At 33.0% G+C, this 13,336-nt stretch overlaps 1 protein-coding gene across 1 annotated transcript; it reads left to right on the top strand.

The window, feature by feature from the left end:
• The first annotated feature begins 3,347 nt into the window (after positions 1-3,347).
• LOC106461544 (cytochrome P450 18a1-like) lies at positions 3,348-12,823 on the top strand. The gene is made up of 6 exons (XM_013921377.2): positions 3,348-3,729; positions 6,955-7,076; positions 7,367-7,781; positions 8,694-8,958; positions 9,233-9,405; positions 12,060-12,823. The coding sequence occupies exons 1-6, from the start codon at positions 3,348-3,350 to the stop codon at positions 12,257-12,259; spliced, it is 1,557 nt and encodes a 518-aa protein (XP_013776831.2). The 3' UTR covers positions 12,260-12,823.
• Positions 12,824-13,336: the final 513 nt, after the last annotated feature.

Below are 13,336 nucleotides of genomic sequence, written 5' to 3'. Positions count from 1 at the left end.
CCGCTCACAGTACAGCAGAGCAGCAGTCGTTGTTATGGTATAGCTCTAAACGACGTGATATATTTTTCTATTTATCTGGCAATATAGTCAACAATTAATGAACTAATCAATGTTACTGTAACTGTATCGGATGTTGTGAGGAATCAACTTATATATATTTATTTAAAATCAAAAACTCAGGGAAGATCTCTTACGAAACCTTCTCCAGAAAGTACTGAGGCTTCAGTAAATAGTATTCAAGAGATAAACAAAGTTTGTCATTTATTGTGAACTTTAATTGAAATTTTGTTTAAAAAATAGCAAAAAATTTATTTAATAAATAACATTTTCCAACGCTAACAAGATCGTAAGAATTGTGTAAAAACTTTTCTTAGGTTTAATACTGTTTGTCGAGAAATTTATGAAAAAAATCTTAAGACAAGTTTTGGTAAAATTACGGAAAATAAGTTAATGGTTATTAAAGGAGTTATTTAGTGAGAAACTTACTGGCCTGAATTTTTAAATTACAAGTGTAATAACAACTTTTACAGTAGTTAAGTTTTGGTAAAATTACGGAAAATAAGTTAATAGTTATTAAAGGAGTTATTTAGTGAGAAACTTACTGGCCCGATTTTTTAAATTACAAGTGTAATAACAACAACTTTTACAGTAGGCAAGTTTTGATTTTAATTATTACAATGTTTTGACCCATAATACCGACTATGGGTTGAAACGTTGTAACCATTAAAATCAGGACTTATCTGCTGTAAAGTTGTTGTTATTGAACTTTTAAGTTAAAGTTTACTAAAATCATTTTTATAAAGACATGACAGATAAACTAAAAAGAAAAGCGTCTATTTCTAACCTTCTAATCTATACAATGTTATTACAATGTCAGGATTATCAAATAATGGAAGACTTTTACAACAACAGTTAACATTTTCTTAATATTGTGTGCGAAATTATTTAAAAAAACCAAGGTTTTCAAACATTGAAAGAGTTTATCAACAATAGACCTAATATCAATGTCTTATGACAAGTGCAATTTTTTTAATACTATGTACATAAGACATTACAAGCAAGACGAACAACAAAAAAGTTTTTATTTTATTACAACTTTTACAGTAAGGAAAATTTGTTTTTAGAAGTACATGAGAATGATCGCACCAATGATCGAAACATCGTACTTGTTCTAAAAACAAATCTTCTTTACTGTAACTTGTATTAAAATAATACTGAATCAGTATGTAAACTCCAAACAATACTATTGATGAAAAGGTTTGCCAACAATAGTTAACATTTTCTTACTACTGTGTACGACAGTGATTATCAAATAGTGAGAGAGTTTATCAAGATGATTAACATTTTGTGAATGTCGTGAACTACAAGAGTTAATCATTTTTGTGTGGAATAACCGGTTATACGAATAACTATTTAAGGGTTTCATTGGCGCTAAAAACCATTTGTGAAGCGATGAAAAGTCTAATAATAAGCGTGAAAAATTTACTTGCTTTGCTAAAATAAAAGCATGAATGTTTACTAGAATTAAAAATGTGACAAATGTTTCCTCTACGTGTGTTTGTGGTTCATATAAGTTTCTTAGCCTTTAGTAACTAAAAGTCTTCAGCAAAAATCCAATAATCTGGAACTTGTCATGGTCTGATTGTTAGGGTGCTCGTTCTTTCAGCAGTGAGAACGTTATAATGTGACGGCTAGTCCCATTATTCGTTGTTAAAGAGTAGTCCAAAAGTTGCCGGTGGGTGGTGTTAACTAGCTGTCTTCCCTATAGTCTATCACTTAAAAATTAACAACGGCTAATGCAAATGTCCCTCGAGTAGCATTTCGCAAAATTCGACAAACAAACTACAATCTGAAATCATCCACTTGAATCAATATCTGAATGTATCTTACTAACTCGTAAGTGATTTCAGTCTCGATTAGAATGAGCAAAATTCGACAAACAAACCACAATCTGAAATCATCCACTCGAATCAATATCTGAATGTATCTTACTAACTCGTAAGTGATTTCAGTCTCGATTAGAATGAGCAAAATTCGACAAACAAACCACAATCTGAAATCATCCACTCGAATCAATATCTGAATGTGTCTTACTAAATCGTAAGTGATTTCAGTCTCGATTAGAATGAGCAAAAAGTAAGTTAGTCCAAGTGCATTACTATTACATTCCAGCCAATTTTAGAATAATTCTCTCTCGATTAAGAAAGTAATTAAGTAAACTAGTGAAAAGGAATACAATTGTTTGTTTACAAGAAATAAAACATATCGGAAGCAGTGAATACTCCTCAGTAGCTACTTAAGAGTTGTTTAGAATTGATAGTAGGTGAAAGTCTGATGTTGCTGTTATACTTACTAGCTGTTGAAAGAGTAAAACGTTAAACATTTAGGTCAAAGTTTATACTTGTATCTTATGCAAAATAACTATTATCAGAATATTGATCTACTTATGCCTTGTCAAGAACGCTGCAAAAACTTTAGAACACTTACAGATGGTGTAACAGTACATATTTGTTTCAGTTAAAGTTTTTGTCTGAATTGTGTATACTTTCCATATTAATATCAGTGCACTAGAAATCATAATTACGTCTTTGCAATACGAAACACCTGCTTCTCTGTGAAAGTTATCCTTATAACTGTATAAACAATACAGTCAATAATAGTAGCTTTTCTTTGAAATACAAAGCACCTATTATTCTGTAAAAGTTATGTTTACGAAAATAAACTACACAGTAAATAATAGTAGCTTTGGTCGCTGCTTTTTATCATTCATCAAAACAACCCCATCTACAAAACGGCGTTCCCTAGGAAGGTGTTTCGTTCGCCTATTAGGGGTGAATGACCTCTGGTGTGGGAAGTAGTCTTCCGTCTCTTCTATTAGTATTTGTCCATAACACAAGGAAGTTAGGGAGCTCAGAACTTTCACAGGGTGTCATCTGTTCCATTATTTGTCACACTGCCATCACATTGATAATTGTTATCTATGTTTGAGTTTTTAATTAATCTAATTATTTTTCTTTCAACGAGAATTTCATCGTCACCTATAGAGAATGGCCCAGTGATTGAGTTGGCTTACTTCTACTTGGTTGCCTCGGGGTAGAGCCCACCCACCGCCCGATTTGAGGACAAGCCTGGTCCCAGGTAAACACTACTGTCTCTTGGACACCTCGGGGCATTGCCTATTGCTAAAGGCTTAACCTTCGACTAACCCTATAAAAGCAGCGCGAGTAAGGCCTTTCTATTCCATCGAGTGCGAGACCAATAAACGGCTGCTAATCCCACGATATTTAGTCTTCCCTTTGCCTCATCACACTGTAGTACGGCAACTTTATCGCTTCAGAACTTCTAGCATGAGTCTTTTGATTCACTATAGTTTTCTCCTTTTGCGGTCCCTCCGTTGGTATCTTCCGCCTACGCTGACTTTGGTCCTTATTTTTCTTATGGTTCTCCTTATCACAAGACTTTTGTTCTTCTGTCGCAGTGGCAGCCGATTGCCGCTGCCTCCTGGACCACGTGGACTTCCACTGTTTGGATTTCTCCCTTTTCTAGGTAGAGATTTCCACTTGACCCTAACATCACTGGCCCGAAATTACGGACCTATTTATCAAATATTTTTAGGCGGCAAACGAGTCGTTGTTCTCAATGATCCCCACATAGTCCGACAAGCTTTCCGTCAACATGTATTTTCCGGTCGCCCGGACACGGAACTTACGAAACTACTGCAAGGCTACGGTGAGTGTATTGTTCAACTACTAAAAATGAAAATGTAAACAAGTTTTATATTATGAGTGTTTTCAATTCAAACCCAGCCTTTCCGAAATGTATGAAAAATTTGAGAAATTCGTATTTATATGTATTCTGGCTTTGTTACTAATGTTCATTAAAAGTTCCAACTCGCCCTCGTATTGTTATCACAGCAAGCTGACTTTGATACGATTATCTCAAGGAATTTTAACGATTAGAAATAAGTAACGAGTCATAAAAAGTGTACTATGCCATTTAATAAATCAGTTGAAATAGAACAATGGAAAATTTCCGTTTTTGTGTGTAAAAGACAAGTATAGCTCGTTTCACTCTGTACTAAATGTAATACTTTAAGAAACAAATATACAAATAATTTAATCCTTCCTTATTAACTGAACCTAACGTTTCTATTTCTTGAAAAACGGTGTCAAATATTATGTTTAAAAACAGAGTGATCTTACAAAACAAATAATTTCTGAGAATTCAAGTCTACTTCATAATTTATACCATATCTTCAAAATATCTCGTTGTATATTGTCAAGTCTATTTTATATTTTACATCGCAACTTCAGAATATCTCGTTGTACATTGTCAAGTCTATTTTATATTTTACATCGTAACTTCAAAATATCTCGTTGTATATTGTCAAGTCTATTTTATATTTTACATCGCAACTTCAAAATATCTCGTTGTATATTGTCAAGTCTATTTTATATTTTACATCGCAACTTCAGAATATCTCGTTGTATATTGTCAAGTCTATTTTATATTTTACATCGTAACTTCAGAATATCTCGTTGTATATTGTCAAGTCTATTTTATATTTTACATCACAACTTCAGAATATCTCGTTGTACATTGTCAAGTCTTATTTTATATTTTACATCGCAACTTCAGAATATCTCGTTGTACATTGTCAAGTCTATTTTATATTTTACATCGCAACTTCAGAATATCTCGTTGTATATTGTCAAGTCTATTTTATATTTTACATCGCAACTTCAGAATATCTCGTTGTATATTGTCAAGTCTATTTTATATTTTACATCACAACTTCAGAATATCTCGTTGTATATTGTCAAGTCTATTTGTGAGTTGGCATTAATAGAATAATATCAGAGTTCATGCAATGTATCCGTTCTTGGATGAAAGCAAATGAATTTTTATTTTATCTTTAACCAAAAGAATATTTTCTTTGCCCCCGACTTCTAGTTGAACATAATTTCTGTTCAGTTTTATCTAGACATTTGTTTTATGGTGAACTATTTCCCCCAGTGTCTGTGCATTGTATGACTCCGTGGTTAGTATAATACAAGCTTCGTTAAATACGCGCTCACTGCTTTCTATAGATTAACTAAAGGATGTTTACTTTAGTTATACAGAAGAGGGATGAGTGTTAAAGCTGGGGCATAATTATCTAATGATCACCTGGAAAGGAAAATTGAACAAGAGACAAGAAACATGTGGTTGTCCTTGACTTTCTAACTGACCTTTAACTAAACGAACGGCTGGGTTTACCAAGCTGACCGACCAAGCTACTTTTGAAACACGGAACTGAAACAGAACGAAAAGAGCTTGTCATATGGCTCAGAGTTTAATAACCTCAAGCCAATTATTGTATACAAAAGATTAGAATATTTAATCAACTTAAACAGTTTCTCTAAGTATATATAAACTGTAATCAATAATTTTGGTGCCTTTTTTAACACTGTAAAGCTTAAAGCAAAAAGAAAAAATAATTGATACAATGCATCGAATCAAAGTCTATACAGTTTTGAAGTTTTGTTGTTCTACTAAGTCACATAATTTTTTTAGATATTTAATCTTAATATTATGTCTTAATATTGATCCGTTATGTATTTTTATTAACAAAGGATTATTACCTGATTACAGGTTTGATTGAACATAGTTTTATAATACATACTTGTTCTCATTTCCCTGAAATAACTTACATAATTGTTGAATATTTTATTACGAATAATCTTAGACAGTTTCAGTTCATTATTCTTGAGCACACGCTGCTTCACTTGATGTTAATTGATTGATTTTACCTACGGACATAAACTTAGATCATTATTCATTTCTAATTAAAATGTTTTGAATGATTCTAAAGGGGTTAGTTATAAAATATATTATTTTATTAGTTTAATTAGGTGTCTTGGATGACTTTGGATATTGCTAAATCCTTATTTTATTATTAACAACTTCTAAACTGTGGTTACTTTACTTGAGTTGACTTCAGCTAACAGTATACTGAGATATAGCCTGAAAATTACCTATTTATATCAGCTTTACGCATTCTATCGCATATTTACAATAGATAGAGGGTTACTACTTTTCGTTTTTCATAAATAGCATTTTAACTCTAGGTAATAAGGACAGATTAAAATACAGTATTTGGGATCTTTAAAACTTATTTGCTGGGGAAAGTAATTTATAAAGCTTATAAAATGGAAAACTCGTTAACGTACATTTATAAAATAACAGTGTTATAAAAACATACCTTATTATGAAACACATCTCTTGTTATAATTCGATCGAATAAAAACTGTTATTATATGCAAACTTTCAAAGAGCGTGCAAAAAAAATAAAAATAGTGTTAGGGTACGCGAACACAGAGTACCGAGGTAAAATAACAACAAAGAAGAAATAAAAACAGACACTAAGTTACTTGGCTGTCTACTTATCTAAACCACAACTCTTCATTTACAAAAATGTTGATATTTGAGAATTTATAAATAATTACTACACTGAAATCACTGAATTATCTTGAAACAGTAATAGTTGTTAAACTGTAAATGTTCTTTATGGCCAGTATTTCACCTTTATCGTTTTTATGTAATACAGTAAAATATATCTTTATAATCAAGCGAGGCTGCAGTTGAAGTTCTTAACAAACGAAAGATTGCCACACTAATGATAATTTAACGTAATTTTTACTTCGTCCCAAATGTGATAGGATCCCTGTAAATGCTGCTTTTTTGTAGTATTTACATGTTAAGCAGACAAATCTTTAAATACTGTTACTCTACCTCCAATAATACCTACTTACCATGTTCTGTTAAAGTTAAAACTTTTTTTTTCCTTATCAAAAATAGAAAAATGATCCGGATTCATTTAAGACCAGTGTTGTTCGGAGAATGTGTATTCGTTCCATCCATTTATGCGTTTTAAAGGAATATATTAATTTCTCTCTTTTCCTTATTTTACAGGCATTATTAACTCTTCTGGTGCTCTATGGCGGGAACAGCGAGCATTTGTACATTGTGTTATGCGACAGTTTGGCGCGAAAAATATAGGACCAGGAAAAGTTGCTCTTGAGAATAAAGTGAAGGTATGTTAATTATTCACTGAGTAATCATTAGTAACCGAAAGGGAGCTTGAAGGATGTGGTTGCAAATTGAAAGAAAATTATATAACTTGTAGCTTCGACATATAAAAATAAGTTATTTCACTCTGACGTCAGTGTCAGTTATGATATAAACAAAACAGTTATGAAACCTTTAATTTATTCCTATCTTTAAACGACCAAAAACTGGTTACTAGGCTCGAGTAAAAATCTTCTTTAACATTGTCTTTGTTTTAAGAGCTGACAATGTATTTCCTGTTATTATTTTTTTCCAGGAACAAGTCAAGGAATTTTTGTCAGGAATTTCCGATCTAGATGGAGCTCCTTGTAGTTTACGTCCGGCGATCGCCCGTGCTGTAAGTAACGTTGTAGGCTCTCTTCTTATGAGCGTCACCTATTCAAAAGAAGATCCTCGATTCACTCGTTTGTTGGAGCTTATAGAAGAAGGATTTCGTTTGCTTACTTTAGCCGTTCCCGTAAATTTTATTCCAATGTTACGATACGCACCAGGTGGAAACTATGCTTACCATAAAATTAAAGAGAATCGCCAAGAGAGTGCGGCGTATTTTCAAGAAGTAGCAGAGGAACACAAGCGTACTTTAGACCCCAGTAAACTGCGAGACTTCGTGGACGCCTACTTGGTTCAGCTTCAAGAAAGTCAAGATGAAAACAAAGAGTCGTTTTTTTCAGGTTAGTTTCATTGAAACTTTAATTCATTTTTTAAGTTACAGGTCTAAGTAACTAAAGTGATCTTCATGAATCTCCTTTTAATACCAAGTTTGGAAATATTTGAAAGAGGTACAATAAGGGTTAATATAAGCTCCAACTTGAAATAATAATAAGATAACACTTTCATGCATAGTCCTGTGATATTTCTTCTTTTTTGTTTATATATATTTAAAATAAAGATATTCGAATAAGAACATAGATAATGTTTTTATCATTAAACGATAATGTTGTAGTTCCGACTGAATAAGTTCAATAAATAGCATATTTTAAAAGTTATGATTAAACAAAAAAAGAGAAACTGAAAGCTTTCTATAAATTGGTATGTATTGAGACGTTATTTCTAGCTTATTTCTGAATAATTCAGAAACTTCAGTCACCTACTCTGATGAAACCATTCAAAAAGCCAAGGAAATTGTTATTCAAGGTTATCATACTAGATAAACTTTAGCACATGTGTTATTCAAGATTATCATACTAGATAAACTCTAGCACATGTGTTATTCAAGATTATCATACTAGATAAACTCTAGCACATGTGTATATTTGGAAGAAGTTATCATTTTGAATACATAATATGAAACCTTCCTTGCACTTCTTTTTATCACATAGATTTTTATTAATACTGCTTTCACCAGTTTTATTAACAATTAAGTTTTGTCAGCTTTTCACGTTATTGCTTTAACAAAATTTTATCAACTTGTATTACTAATTTTTATTGCCAAAACAGTTTATATATGGATGACCAATGTTTTTGTTTGAGAAATATTTACGCTTCTTCTGTTTTTTCTCCTAACTATCACGTGTCTTGGTTTCCCTACAAATGTTTTTATTTTTCTATGTTTGACAAGTAGTTTGTTTTATGTATTACTTCAGAAATGCAACTATTACAAGTAATGGGAGACATCTTTAGTGCCGGGCTGGAAACCGTGACGTCAACACTTGAATGGGCGATTTTATTCCTCGTTAGGAACCCCGAAGTTCAAAAACGTGTACAAGGAGAACTGGACGCTGTCGTAGGACGTCATCGTCTTCCCACCTTATCCGATCAAAGAGACCTTCCGTACACAGAAGCTACAATTTTGGAGGTGCTGAGACGGGCGAACGTTATCGCGTTGGGAAATGCACATGCTACACTCGAGTAAGTTTAAATATTGCAGTAATTGTCTGGCTAAAGCTTTATATTTATATATATACATACTAGGATGCTAGAGTTTACGAATGGGTGTATATATGAACATGAATAAATTCGTTATTTTTATTTTCTATTTTAAAAATCGATTATTAATTGGTCGTAGATCACAACAAAGTGATAATACAAAGAACACTCCTTCAGATATACTGCTGTTCAGAAGTAAAACCACAATCTTGAGGTTACTTATCGACCAGGATGTGTTTCTTTATTTATTCTACAGGGACACAGAGCTCGCAGGTTACCACATTCCTAAAGACACTCATGTGCTACCTAATCTATGGGCCATACACATGGATCCTGAACTTTGGTCCAGTCCTGAGGCTTTCAAACCAGAAAGGTTCCTATTGGACGGGAAAATATCGAAACCGAACTTTTTCATGCCATTCTCCGTCGGTGAGTTTAATTTTGAATTTCCAAATATATACATACCATGATCGTGTAACAGACAATATATACATGTAATAAGTACAAGAACATACAAACCTACAGACAGATGAGTATGTGTATTTTACAGCTAAGAGTAGAAAACAGAGGAAATGAGCCATTAGCTTTGTACCACAAGACTACTAATAAGTCGTTTAGGTTAACAATTGTTAATGCTGTTTGGTGTGAAGTGGAACTCCACTTTGCAGTAATAGCATCACTCATGTACTAATAATCCGTTTAAGTTAACAATTGTTAATGCTGTTTGGTGTGAAGTGCAACTCCACTTTGCAGTAATAGCACCATTCATGTACTAATAATCCGTTTAGGTTAACAATTGTTAATGCTGTTTGGTGTAAAGAAGTGGAACTCCACTTTGCAGTAATAGCACCATTCATGTACTAATAATCCGTTTAAGTTAAAAATTGTTAATGCTGTTTGGTGTGAAGAAGTGGAACTCCACTTTGCACTTATGTACTAATAATCCGTTTGGGTTAATAATTGTTAAAACTATTAAGTGTCAAGAGTGTACATTTCAATTTAAACTTTAAATTTTTATAATCATCTGTTGTAAACCAAAATGTAGCTTTAATACAGAGACGTATAATAGAGTAAGTACATAAGCTAGGATATTAAAACTTCCGCTTTAGTTTACAGAACGATACTTCTTGTTTGTTTTGAATTTCGCGCAAAGCTACACGAGGGCTATCTGCGCTAGCCGTCCCTAATTTAGCAGTGTAAAACTAGAGGGAAGGCAGCTAGTCATCACCACCCACCGCCAACTCTTGCGCTACTCTTTTACCAACGAATAGTGGGATTGACCGTCACATTATAACGCCCCCACGGCGGAAAGGGCGAGCATGTTTGGTGGGACGGGGATTCGAACCCGCGAACCGCAGATTACGAATCGAGTGCCCTAACCACCTGGCCATGCCGGGCGCACGATACTTCTTACCGTGATTAGAAAAACAAGTATTTAATTAAGGAAAATTAGCTTATCATAACAGCATCTGGAACTTTGTTGTTTTCTTTTCTTATTTAATCAGTATGAAGTATGTTTCTGATAATAGTTTGGAATATTTGTGGTGTGTGCAAGCAATGACGGTCAGTTTAAGCGGAAGTAACAATAACTTTAATATCGAACAAAAGCTAATCATGACACATATAGTTGATACGCAATACACAAATTGACGAAATTAAATGGGCATTTTTAGAATTAATAAATATTTTTATTGAAAGAGTTTTTATCTTGGAGATTGCAGTGACTTACAACATAAAATCCTATTTGAAAATAAAAAACTATTTTTCGTATCCATTAACAATATTTCTTCCCCAAACGCTGAGAAATTGGTTAAACTGTGGACCTCAATTCTGTATCATAATTATTTAATTTTATGTCAGCTATCATTGCGTTTTAGTATAAATATACAGGTATTGTATGAACATAAACTGGTTTCTTCAGAACAGAATATCAAAATTGCGTTTAATTGATATGTATGTATGAGAAATTCAGCAAATAACTTTTGTGTTGTTGACCGATAAGTATATAGAAACCAAAATGATTCAAATCAAAACGGAGAATGATAAACTGATTTACGTAATGGATATTATATTTTAGATATACTAACCTTCGTGTGTAAATGTACGGATATATTTAAACATTATCAGTTGGAAATCAAATCTTCTCAAATTGTTCCACGAATGTTCCAGATTTCAGAAACTTATTAACACAAAATATACTTACAGCGTTCAAGTAAAATGTATCATTATTTGGGGGGTGAGGTGAAGACACATTTTTTTAATCAGAATGGTAATTCAGAATTCAGGCCCCTTTCTTTGGGGATAGAGGCCCCTATGCAATTGCATTGGTTCAACTCCATGTAATTCCGGCACATAAACGAATCAACAGCCTTGTCAAAATTCCAGATTTTTTAAATACCTTTCGTTATACACCTGATTCTGTTCGTATAACTCAAGGATTTTTAAATACCTTTCGATATATAATCAGGTATCTTTTCGTATCACACAAGGATTTTTAAATACCTTTCGATATATATATACCTGATTCTTTTCGTATCACACAAGGATTTTTAAATACCTTTCGATATATATACCTGATTCTTTTCGTATACACAAGGATCATGGGAAAGTATGATATACTCCCCGTTTGTTAGTTTGTTTTTAAGAGTTTCACGCAAACCCACAGGAGAGTTATCTGCGCTAGCCGTTCTCAACTTAGAAGTGATAGGCTATTCAAAAGTACCCACTGCCAACTTGTGGGCTACTTTTTTACTAACGAAAAGCGGAATTGACCGTCACATTATAACATCCCCACTGCTGAAAAGGGCAAGTATGTTTGGTGATGGGATTCGAACTCGTGACCTGCACCTAGCCATACCAGGTCTACTCTCTTTCCCAAATTGTACTCACCTGATTTTTCTAGCTAATAACACTTTCATCACCTCTTATTTACAAGAAGTATATTCATAATAACCAAAACTAGTATTTTACGAAATATTTTGATTAATTTTTTCTGCCAGTTACCTTACAAGACAGATCATTCGTTCTTGTTTAAAACAACAAAGTTTCAATTCGAAAATTCGAAATCTATATTTCTTTTGCAGGTAGGAGAGTGTGCCTTGGAGATGTTCTTACAAAAATGGAATTGTTTCTTTTTATAACTGGACTTCTGCACCGGTTTCATTTGGGAGTTCCTGAAGGGGAAGAGCTACCTAGCGTCGAAGGTAAAGTCTTCATATCGCTGACGGCCAAACCATTCAACGTCTGTGCCTTGCCGCGGGACAAGTCTTTGGTGTTAGTGTGACTTTGTCACGTGCGTTAGTAGCATGTATGTGACCTTGAACCCTCCAGTCATTTGTAAATACGATTGTAGTCTGCAAATTGTACATATGTGAAGTGTCACTTTGTAAAAGTGAGTAACGGGGGGGGGGGGTATTTCTTTTAGTCACTAGTTTTTCAGATTGTTCTATCTGTCAAAAACAATTCTCAGGCAAGCAAAATCAGTATAAATTTAATAAACTTTACATGTAACTTAGCGTCCAGTACAAGGCATTCTGCTTATACAACTATTGTGAAACGTTATATAAGAAGTATTGTTCTTTCGATTTGCCCTTGTCTGTGGTTACTGATAAGGGGTGGAGTTTCTCGAAACCGTTATAATTTAGTGACAAGCGCTGACTCGAGTGATGTATTGGACTTCATATTTATTTTTGTACTTGTGAAATGTATTAGCATGGCTATGTTATAATGCTGGCCAAACTAGCTTAAAAGACTTGAATTGTTACAAACCATGAAAATATCTCAACCAGGCATGTCTGACATTTTTGTTCATTGAAGTTTTATTTTGTATTTTCACGTTTTTTCTTTAGACTGTTGTGAATAAAAATACATGAAAATTCCTCAATAATGTATATATATATATAATTTTATATTGCTACTAAAAACATAGAGACTTGTCAACCAAGTTTCATATAATAAACACACATTTTGAATTATTTGGTGAAATTAGTTGTGTTGTAGTGCCGTTAAAAAAGTAAATCATGTTACAATGAGAGATTCTTTTAAGTTATTTCCTTGACTTTTATAACATTGGTTAAGATTCAAACAGAACATTAATATATTACGTGCATCAGCTTCAACCTTTTCTAATACATATCGTGTTTTTCTTTTCGGTTTCTGAAAGCTATTCATTTCTGCGTGTGTATAACAATTTTGTTTAATTTTGAGTTTTTCAACTGAACGACTCTTATTATTTAGCAACAACTACTCCTTTTGTAAAACTGTTCGATTTGTAAATATATTGAAAGTTGCAAACCAGTTCCTTATATAATAACTGTCTAATTTGTATAAAAGTAACATGCTGTTTTAAATATGTAGATCA

This window comes from Limulus polyphemus, unplaced genomic scaffold, assembly GCF_000517525.1.
Source record: "Limulus polyphemus unplaced genomic scaffold, Limulus_polyphemus-2.1.2 Scaffold983, whole genome shotgun sequence".
Lineage (NCBI taxonomy): Eukaryota > Metazoa > Arthropoda > Merostomata > Xiphosura > Limulidae > Limulus > Limulus polyphemus.
The sequence above is the reverse complement of the archived record's forward strand: the minus strand, read 5'-3'. Positions and strand labels throughout refer to the sequence as shown.